This window comes from Asterias rubens, chromosome 6 (genome assembly GCF_902459465.1).
Source record: "Asterias rubens chromosome 6, eAstRub1.3, whole genome shotgun sequence".
Lineage (NCBI taxonomy): Eukaryota > Metazoa > Echinodermata > Asteroidea > Forcipulatida > Asteriidae > Asterias > Asterias rubens.
Genome location: NC_047067.1, coordinates 2,037,751 through 2,056,296, shown reverse-complemented (window position 1 = coordinate 2,056,296; position 18,546 = coordinate 2,037,751). Strand labels below are relative to the sequence as shown.

General features: G+C 37.9%; 1 protein-coding gene across 1 annotated transcript in view; it reads right to left on the bottom strand.

The window, feature by feature from the left end:
- The window catches only part of LOC117291376 (ankyrin repeat and IBR domain-containing protein 1-like), an 84,670-nt gene that overhangs the window by 21,351 nt on the left and 44,773 nt on the right, over positions 1-18,546 (bottom strand). The window contains exons 18-20 of the mRNA XM_033773027.1: positions 17,886-18,033; positions 17,210-17,390; positions 3,241-3,329 (exon numbers count right to left, since the gene is read on the bottom strand). Coding sequence (XP_033628918.1) covers positions 3,241-3,329; positions 17,210-17,390; positions 17,886-18,033 — 418 coding nt within the window. The remainder of the gene's footprint in view (positions 1-3,240; positions 3,330-17,209; positions 17,391-17,885; positions 18,034-18,546) is intronic.

Sequence of the window (18,546 nt, the reverse complement as noted above, 5' to 3'; positions counted from 1 at the left end):
AGGTCTTTAGAACACCTCTCCTATGCTATGACTGTCTCTTCTACAACTTTCACTTGGAGTTTGAAGACTGATGATGTCAAATTTCATTAGTCGCTATTATATCGAATATCACGATATATTGTCGGCGGTATATCGTGAATAAAATAAATCGATATCGCCCAAGCTTAGTAAGCACTTTATGTAATCCACCACAAACCTGTAGAAGTTTGAGATCGATCGGCCATCTGAGTCACTAGAGAATAGTGAAAATTGATTAAACATTTTGCATGACATCGATTAAAAAAAAATAATAAAACGCTCACTGAGCGATGAACTCCAAAGGCGAAGTTAGATTATTTATTTATTTCTCATCAAATATGACATTTTAGATAGAAATATTTCAAGGGATGTTTTGACTATCAACATCACTAGACCATGTAAGTTTTCTGTAAATCTGTGATCTTCTTGATTTTTATTTCTTACCAAATCTGTAACGTTCCTTTAACAACCTCAACCAAATTTGATACAATTTCAACCAAATTTGATATTTCAAACGCCAGACATTGCGAATCATAAATGTGGATTAAAATTGTTTTTCATTAACATTGAAAATACAAAAATAGCAGAAAGCAATACATCAATTACTATTATTATTTTTTATTACTTTAGCTACAAAAGACAAGAACAAAAACAAGAACAAACGAAAACCATTCTACATGTAGTATGTTTTACAATTAATTTTTTTGTTAAATGGCAAAACCACTATTAGATTTTCGGTCAAAATAATGTTAAGAAGGACGTTCAACCATCCTGAAAACCTGGTTCAATTTTCCAGCACTTCAGACAGGGATATCTCACGGGAATGCTTTCAAAACCCCTTGTGAAATCATGAATTAATTCTTATTTTTGTGGGGGAGGGAGGAGTAGGGATTTACTTCAAACCAAGTTTTCATGAGCCTGAAAATCCCCAAGGGGATTAAGAAATCAAACGATTTAGCCGGGAACACATTACACACTTTGCAATTAGGGACCGCTGTTGATTGGAGTGTTTCTTCTCTTTACGTTACTCGGCCACAAACTTAATTGTCCGGAAGCGTGTTGTATTCAAAGATTTAGTGTCGCAACCTGGGTTAATTACCTCGCAACTCAAGACTGGAGTAAGAAGACTAGTGGCAATTTAGCCAGCCCATTAATATATTCCGGCGCTGGGAAAGTGTGGCGACAAAAACAAGTCTTTCTCTTGTTTGTACATATTTATTGTACATGTTGTGGTTAGTTAGCTGAAGACACGAAGTGTACACTACAAGCAAATCTATGCAAACAGACTCATTTGTTTGTTTGACATTATTAAAAAAACATATAATTTATCGATATGGCACAGTGCAAACACATGAAGACCAGAACTTAATTCAATCAGTTTTAAAGGCAAAGTATACCTTCTGCTTTACCAGGAACCGTTTTAATCGTTTAAACCCTTTACAAATATAAAATATATATGAAACTAAACTGTGAAAATTTCATTCCAAAAGGTGGTAGCGTATTTTAAACATCGCCAACAATTTGGAGTGGTTACAATGTATGTCCATGCAGGAAGAATGGTTCAAATTGGAATACACAACCTGAGAAACGTTTCATGCGTGAAAAGTTCCTCAAATTGACATTTTGTTTAAATTCCTCTCGTATTTTGGAAATTGCTTTTAACCTTTGTATCTAGCGCTTTGAGGCCTTTTTGGCAATTATTTGGCGCTTTATAAATATTTTTTTTCCTTCAATTTTTATTATTATTACATTATCAATAACTCACACCCGCAGTGCTTTTCACCAAATAACTTGTTATGCTCATTAATGATTTGAGTAATAAACAAAGGTGCACTATCATGGGAAGTTTGTAACACAAAGTCAACAGATTTCAGTTCAATGTTTTACTTATTTCTCAAAAACTACAGCACCTCAGCAAGTAATATTTTAAGGGAAGCTTTCTACTATCACTATCTTGAAACTGTGTAAGTTTAATGTAAATCGGTGGTTGATGCATTTTGTGTCCTAAAATAGTACCCAAACCTTTTAACAAAAACTTGTCCAAAACAAAAATATGCAGTTCACATAAAAACAAGCACACAGAGCATAAACAAAACAGGATTAGGACAAATATAGAATACCAAGAAATTGTACACATGGGACTGATTAAAGTCGAACCAACACTTCAGAGAGAAGTAGTTTATGCTTGGTTATACTCTAGTGGACTAACAATGTTTAGTCATTTTTGTCTTGTTTACTAAATCGTGGCCTAGTGCATTCCATGGTTTTTCCAGGCAAGCAAGAAACTGCACTGATCAAATGACTACTGTGCACAAGTCATCCGCACTCGTACCACTAACCCGCATGCGGAGGCCGTCAGGCCGACAGCCTTGTTGGGTCTGTAACATCCGGGTTTAATGTGTTTCATGAAAACAAATTCCAATATTGAAGAAAAAAAATTCCAATATTGGAAAAAAAGTTCCAATATTGGAAAAAAAATGGTGGGGGGGGGGGCTCTCAGATATGCTTGTATGCAGCTCATAAGTAAGTATATCTTTCGATAGACCATAAGACAACATAGAATGTGAAGCAAATTAATTATTCATTTTGACGTCCAATCACGCACTTCCCTTATCTTGACCTTTGGCGCCTTCCATGCTCGCTGAGCGTCCGTGGTGGTGGTGTGATGTAAACATGACTTCCCCCACTGACCAATGGGGTCTCGTCTTTCGCGGGCAATATGGAAATGAGTTGATCAAAAAAATTCCTTTTTTTTTATGCATTTCGCCAGACACACAAGGCCTGAAGGCCAATTCAAGGTGTGGCCTACATTTTTTGTTCTTCCAGGGGCCGTTCTTCCAAGGACTGAAACAGGGTTACCCCCTTTACAGTCCATACGGATGTAGGCTTGGGTATCATCAATCAGAATGACCTGCCGGTAGAAAGCACTACCTCCCCAACTTTATGTAGCAAGTGTCACGACCGGGATTCGAACTCACACTCTGCTGATCGCACACCAGAGCTTGAATCCGGTGCTCTTAACCGCTAGGCCACGACACGCCACAAAGTCCCTCTAGTCAATTTCTCTTCATTCATCCCACAATTGTCTCCATATGAACGAGTTTATTTTTCCCTTCCATTGAGCTGTGTACAATTTGTGCCTGCAAGAAGTCCAGGCTCTGCAATGGTCCAGGCTCTGTGATATCACAAAAGACGTTGTCTGTTTAACAAGACTAAACTCACCAGATTGAGTTGAATGGCCTCGTTTACTTTGCTCTCCAACATGAAGCTTCTTACTGCTAGTCACCTGGGTAGAAGAGCCACCACTTGGCCTGTAACAAAATTTTAAAAATATTATTACGATTGTTATCCTGGTGATGACTAAAGCAAGCTAGTCGAAACTTTGAGACCAATTAAGAACTCGCGCTGCAGTAGTGAAGTTTATTACGAGAAGTCCCCTTGATCCCCTTGATCCACTAAAGCTAAAGTAGTAGTCCCGGCCGATTTTTCTACCATCCACCCAAGTAGTGGTTAATTAGCAGGGCAGTTCTTTTCAGAACTGAGAAGTCTCCTGAATTCCCAAAATCTACTCCGCGGTAGTAGAACATAAAGCAGGACAAGTTCTCAAAAGAACATAATCTACCTGGCAAGTAGATACACACAAGGTGTTACTGAAAACCAAATATACTGTACATTTGTATCCTCCTAATTACTCCATTTCTGACATGAATTTACAGGGCTTTGAGACACAAGGTAACCACAGAGAGACTGTTCGTCTGAGTTGGGAGAAACTATGGATAAAGCGCCTTCAGACCATTAAACTCCATGGTCTGAACATCCAAGAAGGAACTGACTATTAAACTTTTGTGTTTGCCTTCTCCTTGTCCCCACAGATATCCTCCTTTTTAGCCTGCCTCATTCACTAGTTAATTACTCTTTCCCCCTCTTCTCACATTTATTTCCATACTTCATGAAAATTTCCAAACCATACATAAACACACACAAAATTGAATTAACAAATTAAACATAAACTTGTTTGCATTACAAATACTCTATATTAGTATTGTCATTATTCTTATTTTTATGATTATTATGGGGGCTAGTTATAGGTGCTTATAAGCTAACTACCTATAGCTGCTTAGCAGTTAGCAGCCAATAGAAGCAAGCTGCCAATTTCGGACATGTCCATACATGACTTCCTCCAGTCTGTCAGACATTTCTCATTACTAGCGTTTAATAGCATGATGAAAGGCTCTTTAATCTAAACTGACACGTCAAATAATCAATCACACTGAATAAAATCACGAAGCATTCTGCCCAAGGGCCAGATGGTTCGAGCTCGTAATTAACAGTGATTTCTTTTCATTTTGTTGTCAGAAGACGTCAGCTTCGGGACAAAGAAAGACCGAAGTAATGAGTCTGGAGTCAACTTGAGACAATTATAAACAATCTGTGTGTTACATTTGTACTAGTAATTGTGTTTGACATTCAAAACACGCTACAGTGTATCTGCAAATTGCTATAAACACAAACCATGAGAAGCTTAAAGTTGGTGCAATTAAAAACACCAGGAGCCAAATTTATTATTATATTTCCATGATGCTAATAGTAGGGACAGCGTAGTCAGGGTACCAGCTAAAAATACAATGATGTTGTGACTGGTCTCCTGCTCGTCGTCAAGGCAAATACATCTCAAGTAATAAACCACAAGGGAACCTGACTGGGTCAATTTTAAATATTTTTGGGTTGAACAACTTAGAGTGCAGCACGTTTCTGGAGGTTGTTGGTTCAAATCCCGCTCTAGTAAACTTTTCTTTTGATCAATCTCAAATTAAAGCAAATAAATGTTGGAAAAGCAAATATTTCCAATAACTGATAGGACTACCTATTTAATGCTTGATTAAGTGTGCAGTGTTCTAGTTCTGGTACCTAAGTCACCAGATTGTGGGTTTGAATCCCGGTCATTACACTGGGTCCTTCAGCAAGACACCCAATTGCTTTTCATCACCCAGTATTAAATGGGTACCTGTGAGTGTAGCGATTATTGGTGGAATTGTGTGCTTTCATAAAAATGTTGTTATTATTACTACAGAATTTCACAGCCTATTTCAGCAAAAACTCATTCCCTTTCATTAATGCGCATTCAAATTCAGGCATTCCCCCATCCCCCCCACACCACCATCCACTAAAACTGAGGGATTTAATTTTGATTTCGCGCACACATGATTTTTTTTTCTCATTCAGATTTGTTTCAGTCATTCTATTTTTAATTATAGGCTTTCAAGACTACACTTTGACCATTTTTAAGTTGAATTTCTACTAGTTACTTACACTTGATACAATTGCATGGTTGACCAGCTCTTGCTGCTGGCTTTTACGTAATTGAATGAATCTTGCCGGCCTAATGAAATTGAAAGATCTTATTTGACCAGTGAATGCTCAATTAGTGAAACTGAATTACTCCTAGTGACTGTTGAATGCTGATTCAACTGAGCAATAAACCCCAAATCAAACAAGCCAGGTGTCGAAATGAATTGATTGTTTGACAGCAGGAGGTAGGGAACACAAAAGATAAAATCAATCAGGGGAAGTGAGAGAGAAAAGTAATTAATTAGTGAAGGGGGCAGACTAAAAGGGGATATCTGTGGTAAAAAGGAGAAGGCAAAGACAAAATTAGTCAGGCCTGATACTTCACGGAGGCAACGAAGGCGATTGCCTTCATGCCCCTGGTCATTTTTCCTAGGTGCCCTTGAAATACCCCAGTGCACTTTACCAAGGATAAAATGCCTTGGTGCACTTGCCCTTTCAAAAACAAAGTATACAGCCCTGATTAGACATTTCCTTTTTGGATGTTCGGACCATGGTGTTGAATGGTCTGGAGACGCCTTCTCCACAGTTTCTCCCTACTCAGATGAAGAATCTATCTGCGGTTTCCTAGTGCCTCGATACAACAAATAACAATCTTACAGATATAAAGCTAAGACAAGTAATCTGGCAACAGCTTAAAGGCAGGGGACACTATTGGTAATTACTCAAAATATTTATTAGCATGAAACTGTTTTTGGTAATGAGTAATGGGGAGTTGTTGATAGTATAAAACATTGTGAGAAACGGCTCCCTCTGTACATGTAATAACGTAGCTTTCCAGAAAGAAGTAATTTTCCACAACTTTGACTTCGAGACCTCAGAATTAGATTTTGAGGTCTCGAAATCAAGCATCGAAAGCACACAACTTCGTGTGACAAGGGTGTTTTTCCTTTCATAATTATCTTGCAACTTCGACGACCAATTGATTTCAAATTTTCACAGGTTTGTTATTTTATGCATCTGGTCTTTGACAATTACCAATAGTGTCCAGTGTCTTTAATGTCATCCAAAGCCTTTTTGAGTTTCAGTTATGGTTAACCGTAGCTGATCCGCCCACACCCAATAAGTAGCGTTTTCTTTGTTTGTTTGTCCTGTTTTGTTCTTGTCTGTCTTTTTGTTGTAGCTTAATTGAATTGAATTGAGTGTCGAATTGAATTGAATTGAGTCTTCAAATCTAGCAACAAAGTTCTCTCAGGTCCGAGGCAAATCCACAAGCATTAAAAAAAATCATTCTTTGGGACCTTCACCGGAGACTGGAATCGGCAGTTTCATTTACTCTTTTTTTAGTACAGTTCAGCGAAAGCTACCGTACACAGCTGGCCAATAGATTTATTTTTTTTTTTGGCGAACAAAACGGAAATGAAATTCTGATTAGCGGCAAGGATTTGACTTTGCATGATGGGATTCTCGACTCAAAAACAGCCAATTATCCCTGGACGCCACTCGTTAGAACTGGATACAAAAATAGATTCATGTTTGCCTTCGGCGATGGGTACTGGAATCTTTTGATAAGCCAGCAAACAATCAATCTTGTTGTCAGGAACAACAGACCGATTTGGCTCAGTCAGACCCATCACTAAAATGTAATGATCCATGAAACATATAAAACGAGAAACCCTTGGGAAAAACCTACACTTGTATGAAAGATTACGGTGCCAAAACATCTTCAAATGTTCATCGATCATGACATTTTGAAAAACTTGATCGAGACTAAGATCTCACGGCAACTGCTACGGCTACGGCTGTTGCTAACGGTGTTGGTAAGAGCTTCATAATGCTTCAACACGTGACAATCAAGCTACGACTGCAGCTGAAGCTGCTTTAGATTCTGACTGATTCATTCCATCAGGGATACAGAATATGATTTTGGTTTCTTACACCAAAATTTGATATTATGTTTTCTTCATGTTGGACATGAATACACACACAAGTGGAATTCTTATGCTACAGGTAGGCATACACAGGTCGGCAGAACATGATGTATTTTCCCCTTAGGAAATTGTGATATAAAATACCCTTCCCCAACCACTGCTGCAGTTGATGAAAAATTGTTGAAATGATTTTTATACAGATTAGCGACACTGCTCCCAGGGATTGTAACCATCTCTGTTAAAGGGAAGGTACACGTTTGGTAATAATTGTCAAAGACCAGTCTTCTCACTTGGTGTATCCCAACATGCATAAAATAACAAACCTGTGAAAATTTGAGCTCAGTTGGTCATCGAAGTTGGGAGAAAATGATGAGAGAAAAAAACACCCTTGTTGACGAATTTCCATGGTTTCAGCTAGGATTCAGGAATAATAGACTTCTGGTTAGAAGTCTTTAATTATTTTAGTGAGAAATTACCTCTTTCTCAAAATCTATGCTACTTCAGATGGAGTCTTTACTCACAATGTTTCATACTGTCAACAGCTCTCCAATGCTCGTTACCAAGTCAGTTTTTAAGTTAATATTTGTTTTGAGTAATTACCAAACGTGTACCTTCCCTTCAAGTAAGGTGATAGATGGTAACAACCACATCATCACAAACGGACACCACAAAATTTGTAATCTACAAAGAGTCACCTAAAAGCGATCTTTGGATAATCAAACTTATCTCTGGACCTTTGTTGATTTCTAAACAACTGGTGCTCTTCAGACAAATGGATTTCAGGAGGCTTACTATCATTAACATCTTTATAAAAACGTAGGTTTCAGATAAAAAATACACAAATCTTCTGGGGTCATTGCCATACCCCAAAACAGATAAGACCTTCTTTGCAAACCAAATTTGATTCTTAAATACCCACTTTGTTTTGAATTTAGTTTTGTACTTATTTATATATGCCGCGGTGAAAAAAAAGAGAAAATGCCGGAACCTTCTAGCCATCCCTCTTGATACAATCAGTTCTCAATCACATTACCATTCAGCAACATGACATCCCAAAAGAGTCCCCTGGGCGGTGCAATAAAACAAAGGTCAGGTTTCCCATCAGAAAAGCCAAATAAAAAGGCACTTTACAAAATTAAATTTGGTGAATTGATCAAACCATCGCGATGGATCCTTTTGGAGGCAACCTTCTGACAGTGTCTCCAGCAATTGATTTGACCTCAATAGAAAGAAGAGTCCGAACAACAGACATCTCCAACAAAAGAATTGTGCTCAATCTCGAGTAAATTTTGATAAAAAACACAAAGATGATTACTGTTCGCAAAATACATTGGAGTTTTTTGTCGTCGTGAACTCTGCTATGACACTTGGGAATTCTATTGAAAATTTCTCTCCCAATTTAGAAAATTGGAAGTAAAAGAAGAAGAGAGATTAAACAGACTTGGAACAACAGACAACTCAAACAAAAACACCAGGCTCAAACCCCCCGCGCAATTTTTCCTGCAAACACAACAACTGGTTGAACTTATTAAACAGGAGCATTGATTTTCCTTCCTATAGACAATATCTGAAAGTAGAATGCACTGCCGGACGCATCCTGAACTCTGCTACAACACGTGGGAATTCTATGGAATGTTTCTTCCCAATTTAGCAAATTGGAAGTACAAGAAGAATGGTTGAGATATTGTCGCTCGTTCCACGAGTGACCTATTTTGTCCACAGTAAACAAAACAAAAGTGCCCAGAGTACAATTTTTCAAACTGCTGGTGCGGGGTCTGCTTACTGTATTTTGTTTTCCTTTTAAAGACAAAAAGAAAGCTGACTACTTTATTCATACAGAACTGTCAATGTGTTTTCATTTTTGCAACTAATTTGACTAGTAATTAATAATTCCTGAACACACATGTCACTTTGTAAAAATGGGGGGGGGGGAAAAAAAGAGTTTTGTACAAATTACAAACCAATGCGTAATAAACTCATTGGATCACTTATTGGCCTAGTTGAAAAAACATCCTCACCACACTTCGATTCCCTCATTCAAAATCACACAGGATGGTCAGGTAGCAGGATGGGTTAAACTAAAGCCTGGTTGATACTTCCTGCCAATGCGAATGCGATACAAATTCAGTGCGAATTTGTGACATCAAAATTCCGACCACATTCGCAGGAAGTATAAACCGGGCTTAAAGGATTTGGGTACCTTTTCAAAATGTCCATAGATTTACATTACACTTACAGGGTTTGAAGATAATGATAGTGGAAAGCTTCCCTTCAAATATTACTTACCGAGGTGCTGTAGTTTTTGAGAAATGAGTAAAACAATGTCATGAAAATAAGTTTGTAAATGATTAAAATAATTTTCATGACATTGTTTTACTCATTTCCCAAAAACTACAGCACCTCAGCACGTAATATTTTCAGGGAAGCTTTCTACTGTCATTGTCTTCAAACTGTGTAAGTTTAGTGTAAATCTGTGTACATTGTGTTTTTTGTCCTACAAAAGTTACATAAACCCTTTAAGGCCTAGTTGAAAACCTCTTCACCAGGGTTTGATTCCCTCATTCGAAATCACAGAGGTTGGTATTGAATGGTCAGATAACGGGATGGGGGTTAACTGAACAAGCATCAATAAAGCTTGACCATGGCATGGTCCGCTAGCCCTGCAGACTTACAGCCGGGCTACTCATTTTTCCAGTTTGAAAGCCCGGCGGGCTAGAGGAAAAATAATGCAAAAATCAACATCAACAAAAATAAACTGTGCTGATGTTATTGTAGAATGAAATCTCTCTGTGACTAATTTGTGCCGTGAGTAGAGTGTGTTTTTCTGGCTACCAAAATCTGATAAGTGTTACTAAAAAATACTAGCTCTGCTGACTACCATGAAAATACACTTAATTTTGACCCCTGCCTTCTTTGCGAGGTCGAGACAATGACACAAATGATCTGATTCTCATTTTCAAAACATGAAACAAGGCTAATTGATCTCCTTGATTCTTGTTAGTTGTCTTGGATGAAATGGAACAATAGCTAGAAGGTTGAACCAAGGATCAAATGCATTTGTTTTCTTTATACGTGTATCCGTGACCATTTCAAGCCGCAAGGATGCTTCATTTCCACGTCTGTTGTTATCTCTTTTCTACTTGACATTTCTCATTGTGAGATGTTTCTCCATGAAAAGATCACGAAAATGTACATGTACCTTTTGTTGATCAAGTTTCCGGGCCAAAACATGAATCTCTACTCACTGTGAATATAGATGAATGTTATATAATTTTCCTGTAGAAGTTTCAGTAAAGATGTGTCTATTAAAATTTTCCTGTAGGAAAAGTTTCAGATTCATTTTTCGTTACGTTTTTGAGAAAAGAAGTGAAAATCATAGAGCAATTTTTTTTTTAAGGAGAGTCGTGTTAATCCGTTGAAAAATGCTAAAATAATGTTTGTGAAATTGTTTGACTCATTTCTCAGAAACTATAGCACCTCAGCAAGTAATATTTTAAGGGAAGATTTCTAGCACCATCATCGTCAAACCGAAAATAGTTATTTATAGTTAATAATTATTTTAGCATGTACATACAACATGTTACACGACACTCTGAAGCGTCACAACTTGACGTCTTATGAGGCTTAAATTTCTAAAGGTAAATTGTATTACAAACATCTTCATCCACAGTAAGCTTGGGCGATATCGATTTATTTTATTCACGATATATCGCCGACAATATATCGCGATATTCGATATAATCGCGATTAATTAAATTTGACGTCATCAGTCTTCAAACTCCAAGTGAAAGTTGTAGAAGAGACAGTCATAGCATAAGAGAGGTGTTCTAATGACCTATTCTTCTGGTTTTACTCCAAACCCATGGGGTGCAAGATGTCTAAGCTAGCAAATACATCCCGATATTTAATCAATATCCCGATATATCGCGATGTATGTATCGCGATATATCGCCATATATCGATATTTTGATTAAAACCAAATCTATCCGATATCGAAATCGTTTCCAAATTAATATCGCGATATTCGATAATATCGTGATATCGCCCAAGCTTAATCCACAGTGAGTAGCGGTTTATGTCATAGCCAAAAGCTTTATCCACAAAAGGTACCTAGACCCTTTATATAAGGCTAACAAAAAAACAAGAGATTAACATGCCATTTTGTAGGTCTGTAGGTCGGCATTCCTTTTATTGGTTTGATACTATGGCGAATGTGTAAAAATGCCCCACAAAATTAAGATGCAACTTAAATCTTCCATGTCAAATTATGTTTCAACTAGACCCAGTTCCTGTTGATAACTTGGTTACATTTCTACACATCTCATTATAATACATGTACATGCAATTGTTATACCTGACCTACAAATACATGAAGCGGTCAGCATTTGTATATCAACATTTTTACTGGACCAGAGTTTATTTTACAAGACTAGGAAGAGATAATCTGTGTATTACTTGTATACTGAAAAGAATTGAAAGATATTCATCAGACATTTTCGTCAACATTTCGTCACAAAACACAATGAGGTAGCCTGTTAATATTCAATAGGAAAACCCAAGACCACTGGGCTTAGTCAGTCGTGATTTTACTGGCCCATACTAAAAATTAATGTCCACCGGCATGTTGTTCAGTGTTAATTACAAGCCCTGCCCATTGCAATCTGAAGTTGGAGAGCCAAACACCTTTATTGATACTTAAAGGGGTAGGAGGCAGAAGGGAAAATTACCATTTTTGCTTCTGTGTCTCTGGCAATTGAGATTAACTTGTTACCGTGGTTACTTTTCAATCATAGACAACCCACCGCTCAGAGGCATGTGAGCCTTGCCCCCTGAGTGGCGAGCGTGCAACATGGATTAGGGGCACACCTTGATTAAGGGAATAAAGGGGTAGTGACAAGTTCTTTCACGGCCGTTTAGACCCGGCATGGCCGTTTAGAACTGGCATGGCCGTTTAGAATCGGCAGGGCCGTTGCCGTGTGATAAGGCCTTTATCACACGGCATTGATCCTGCAAGGTTTTAAACGGCCGTGAAAGAACGAGTCACTACTCTTTTATTCCCATTCATAAATGCCCTTTTGGCTATAAGGCATAATAAAGTAACAAACTCTGTCAAACTTATCTGTTTCTGTATCCGTTAGAGCTCTGTATGTACGACGTCCGTGTTTTGCCATGTTATGACTGAAACGCTTATTTCCAACAGTTTCTTGATTCTTTCGATTGCGTATAGTCTTGGTGCAACACGTTCGGGTTTTCCTTTCACATACAGCGCGGCCAACTCACCGACAGCATCCGCATCGCCGTAACAAGAATCGTCTTGAACCAAGACTATCGCGGAGTATCCGCTCACAACCGGTTATAAACACTGGTCATTATCAAGGGTTTAAACACCCCTACGTGACGCGCTCTCTACCAATAGGAATAGCGAAACTGTCCGAGGTATTTATGAATGGTTATTAATCAATACCTTTATGAACTCTAGTCATAAGTGGGGGGGGGGGGGGGGGGGGTGTCTTTACTTGTGATAAAAAGACCTGCACTGAAAATGCCAACCGAACTGTATTTCATTCGTTGTTCTTAAATTTCAAATCTACATGGTTTAGCCTGGTTTTTGAAAATATTCATTTAAATACTTGTTCATAAATACCCAGACAGTTTCTCTGCTCCTATTGGTGGAGAGTGCGTCACTTGGGGGTGTTTAAACAGTCGATAATGACCAGTGTTTATAACCGGCTGGCTTCCGCTGTCAGGCGCACAAGATTATCACGCGGAGCACAATTCATAGCTGTTAGTAATAGCGTGTAATCTACTTCTAAGCGCACGCGCGTAATCTATTTCTAAGCGCGCGCGCGTACACACAACCCACGTGCAACAGACTCTTCACAAAGTTTTTGAAAAAAATATTTCAAACCTCAAATTTCAGACTGTCAAAGTGTCTGTAATTGTATTTTGTTTTACTTTTTTTAACAAAGGGCATTTATGAATGGGAATAAAAGAGTAGTGACTCGTTCTTAAACATCCATTTAAATCCTTGCAGGGTTGTTGCCGTGCGCTAAAGGCCCTCGCCTTCGATTTCAATTCAATTCAATTCAATTCAATTCAATTCAATTCAATAAATATTTATTTCAGTATTGTCCTCACATGATATAATACATCATTGGTTTTTCATAAATATTAAACAGTAGCCAAAGTTATTAACAAGTCAAAAGGGCAAAACTTAGGATTGGGTGAAGCCTTGGCTTTTTTACCCTAACCTATTGACAGACTAACAAAACAATAAGACTCACAAGACAAGGGACTACAAGGACATACGAACAAATGTAGGTGTATCAACAATATACCACACGGTCAATTTATCACACGGCAATTCGACCCTGCCGTCTTTATACGGTCATGTAAGAACTCGTCACTACCCTTTTATTTCCTTAATTATGTGTAAGAGATTAGGTGCCTCAGGAAAAATTACAGCCTATAAAAATGGACATTGAACATGAATATAACAATTCTACAAAATATTGGCGAAAGCACAAATTGCACCATTTTTATTTATTTTATTTATTAATTAACTTTTTATTTATTTATTTTATTTTATTTTTTGGGGGGAGGGGGGTGACACTCAAGAACAAAAGTATCATTACCCGACTTCAAACGCTCTGCATAACAGAAAAAAACAAAAACAGTTATATGTTTTGTCACCAGCGCTGTAAAAGCTGTTGACCTCATTGTAAATTTAGCCTAGCCTTCCATTTAGGCTATTCTGATTACAATCAGTGTCAAGTAAAAATACCTGTGATTTTTTTCACAGGACTCGGGGAAAGTACTGAGTATACAGTGCTACACACATCGGTGTATATGGGTAAAACCAAAAATTAATATTCTTTATCCCGATGCAAATTTAACATCTATTAAAGCTGTGGACACTATTGGCAATTACTCAAAATAATTATTAGCATAAAACCTTACTTGGTACAAGTAATGGGGAGAGGTTGATAGTATAAAACATTGTGAGAAACAGCTCCCTCTGAAGTGACGTAGTTTTTGAGAAAGAAGTTATTTTCCACGAATTTGATTTTGAGGTCTCAAAATCGAGCATCTGAAAGCACACAACTTCGTGTGACAAGGGTGTGTTTCCTCAATTATTATCTCGCAACTTTGATGACCAATTGAGCTCAAATTTTCAGATGTTTGTTTTTTATGCATATGTTAAGATACACCAAGTGAGAAGACTGGTCTTTGACAATTACCAAACATGTCCAGTGTCTTTAATTATGTGCAGCAGATCCTGTTTTGTGTGGTGTAAACCATGTCCTTTGGGTTTTGTTAAATCCAATCCTTAACATCCAAGTGCACTTTCCAGGCCTGAAATCACACTGAGACCACCGTGTTGCCCCTTGTCTTTGCCTTGGTGCCCCCTCAAAGTGCCCTTTACAAAAATGAAATTAGTTTTGCCCTCTCAAGGATGAAATTCCAGGCCTGTTTTGTCCGATTTGTTGCCTGTTTTTGCAAAAGTACTTTCATGTTTTGTTTTTTTGTGCTTCTTTTTCTTTTAACATCTGCTGAATTTTTAAGCGCATTTTGTATTCTTGTTACCATTTTTGTGTCATACAGTTTGGCTGTCCATGTTGGGGTACAATTGGGGTAGAATTTGAAGCCAAGAAAAAAAGGCTAAATAACAGAAAACGACATAGAGCACTGGCAGCAACAATAATACAATTTAAAAATCAACAACGGTTTTGTTTGACAACAAAACACAATCAGTCATCGCAGTAAAATCCCCTCCCCACTTCCAATGTGACCACGAAATGAGGATTAAAGGCAAAGAAAACATTAAACACAACTTTCTGAAAGGATTTACGACAGGAGAGACTCTTGAGAGAAAAAATGTAATTAAGTTTTTTTGATTAAAAATCTTGTTTGTTCAGTCAGACAGAAAAAAAAACAATCAGATTGAAGAGCAGTTTTGATTGAGTCAAGAATCTATGGCTTAATTTCTCAAATTTGAAGGCCAAAAAAAAAAGGAAAGTGGGGACAAAAAGAATGTGAAGGAAATAACAAACACCATATGCAGAGATAAGTTAAAAACTTTTCAGACTGTGTGAATAATTCTAACAAAAGATTGCTTTTTGAATTAGATTTCATTTCATTTATTCTGGTTGTGAAGCCAATGACTCTCAAAGAACCCCATGGAGAGAAGAAGCAGAAGGAAGTTTCAGTTTTAGATGTGGGAGGAAAACTTTAGAGAATTCTTCCAGGGAAAAACCAACGCAGTCAGGTAGGGACTGCTTGTATAGTTCTATATTTTTTGTACTGTATGCCATGTTTTAATAATGTCCACCTGTAATGTCCCTTTTTGTCTCTTCGTAAATTGTGGCATCAGGAGATTAACTCGATAGTAATTTAGTTTACTTTTTTAAAATCCTTCAGGAGTGCTGCTTTTTTTTGTTATTGTATTGTATGTTCTTGTTTTTGTTATCTTCTGTTCTTATTGTCTGTGCTTGAATTTTTGCCTGTGAAATTAATAAATGAAATGAAATGAAATGAAATGAAAACCTAATCCACATAGTGCCCCCCTACGTGATTTGTACCAGGGTCCTAGAGGTAGAAGAAGAGGAAAGATACCACTTCCCCAACCCAATTTACAAATTTTCATAACATTTTGAATTGAAGGCAAATGGAGATCATTACAAAAAAAATAAATAGTTTAAGGCCCGATGTTTTGACCTTAGCAGAGCCTTTCGGGAAGGCTAAACGATAATACAACAAATTTACTCCGCGATAGTAGAATATACATGTACAGCGAGAACAAGTAGATGTATACACATTGTCTTGCTGCGAACCAAATCTACATCAAACCCTGATCATTATACTGCAAACTATCAGGACCCAATTTCATAGAGCTGCACAAAAATTTGCTTAGCATGAAATTTCTTCCTTGATAAAAACAGGATTACCAACAAAATTTCCATTTGTTGCATATTGTTTGTTACTGGTATTCAGCTAATGTTTGCTGAATCCTGAAAATCATGTGGAAATTTTTTTGGTAATCCTGTTTTTATCGAGGCAGAAATCCATGCTAAGCAAATTTTTGTGCTTAGCAGCTCTATGAAATTGGGCCCTGGTGAGAAAAATTTTTCTATTGCTGTTTTCCACCTATGAAATGCTCAGACTCTTCTGTCCAAAAAAGGGTCTTATAATAATAATATCAAAATCTTATATATCGAACGAATCTACCAAACAAGGTACTCAAGGCACTGAGTATAGACCAATCCATTGCGCACCGAGCACACAAGTGTTGAGCACCGCGCGCCATTGCTGAGGTGTAACATGTTCTTAGTTTTGTGCACAGATACATGAGGAAATCATGTTGCTTTTCACACTTTATGGAAATTACAAGTTTTCCTCAACGACTATCACAATTTCCTTGCCAGGACATCATGATATACTAATGCAGATCACTGGCCACACATATTTGCAACTAAAAAGAAACTGAATCATCTTGAAAACGGTGCTTGTCTTAGGTGAATTAGGGGGAAAAGACGCGGAAAATGCATAAAAGTCGCTAAAATGCGTTACATACGGCGGAGTATTTTGTCAGAATTTCAGTATTTTACTATGTGCTTAGTTTTACAAAAATTGCAAAGAATGTAGTAAATTGCATATCATGCACCATGTCAGAGAAATGGCATAGATTGTCGAGGAAGACATTAAATTGCCATACAAAGTGAAAAGGGAAACGATTTTGTGTCTTTGTGCACAAAATTAAGTACACCGCAGTAGCTTGCGTGCCTGAATTGGTGTATATACAAACTTTCAGAAAGATAGTTTCTTATTGAAGAGATGAATTGTGAGAACCAATTATGTAGCTTAAGACTGTTCTCAAATCTGTAGCTGGTTGTCACAATCACTTTGGTCTTTTTTTTTCTCTCCTTTAGCGCCTTGCATCCTTATTATATGATTATTTTTCTGAACTGACTCACCCTGCAGATGATCCGCTGCTGCTAGACGCCAACGCCGTGCTGCTGTTGCTTGTACTGCTGCTGGTGGTTGTTGTCGTGCTAGTGTTAGCATCATGAGGTTGCAGCTGCTCTGTCTGCTGCATCAGAAGAAGCTGTGACATCTCCAGAGCTCGTAGAAGTCCCTCTGTCATGCTCCCTGGATCTGAAAATTCATAAGTATTATGATACTGTGATGAGAAGAGATTAATCAAAACGAGCAAAGTTTCTCGTTCTACAAGAATTGTCTATCTACCCGCTGACCAAATCTAGGGTTCGAACTGCCCGTAGCTATCAGGCAATCTTAAACGTCTAGTGGCAAGACATCTGCTCTAGAGTGGCAAAGTTGTGGGCAAGTTGAATGGCTTCTGACTGACAGTAGGGATACCGCCAAAATTAGGGCTGGATAGCTCAGTTGGTAGAGTGCCAACATGATAATCTTGGTTGAAGTCTCGCTCTAGTCAATTTTTCTTTGTTCAACCTAAACTTGGAAAGATAAACAGAAGTGGGAGCAATACCAATGATTTAAGCATGGTACAATTTGAGGAGATCACAGGCAAATGCCTGTTTGCTAGAGGATCCAAAATTGCATTAAAAAATTTACCAAGTCAGTTTCAGTTGTGAATTATGATTTGATATAAAGAACAAAACGTCAGCGTACCTCTGTTGCCAGACTGGTGCCTCTTACTGCGAGGTTTAAGGTGTAGGTCTAGGAATGACAGCGGAGTTTCTTGCTGCTCAGTGGTAGATTCAGCCTGAGCTAAAGCATCCTCTAAAGATGCTTCGATGGCCTGCCGTAAAGCTTCATCCTAATCAAGGTGTAAGGAGGAGATGTTAGGGTTGCAGGAAAATGATCACCTATCAGGTCAGAGTAGAAAGGACTTGTAATATTAAGGAAAACCAAGTCAGCTCAGAGCAGAAAAAACTTAGAAGCCCTACATGTAGAAAGACCCAGTCGGCTCTGAGCAAAAAGGACCTTTAAGACCAAGAAAGACCCAGTCAAGCTTGAGCTCCGTCAGCAGTTTTTAGAAGGTACACTTTCAGAAGGCAACTTCAAACAGGCAGCCTAACCGGAAGCCTAAGCCAGACATGCCGTAGCCAAAGAATAAGCCACGATTTAAAATAAATTGCCATAGCCCTAGTCATGTATACTCCATGGGGTTAAGCAAGTTAGTGACACTGTTTATTCAGCTCATCAAGAGAGGGGCAACTTAAATAGTTTACAAACAGAAGTCCATGTCTAAATTGGTGGCTTCAGCTACGGCTAGATTTCCACGTCACCAAAGGTGATGTATAGGACATCCTTGGCAACAGCTGTAGCC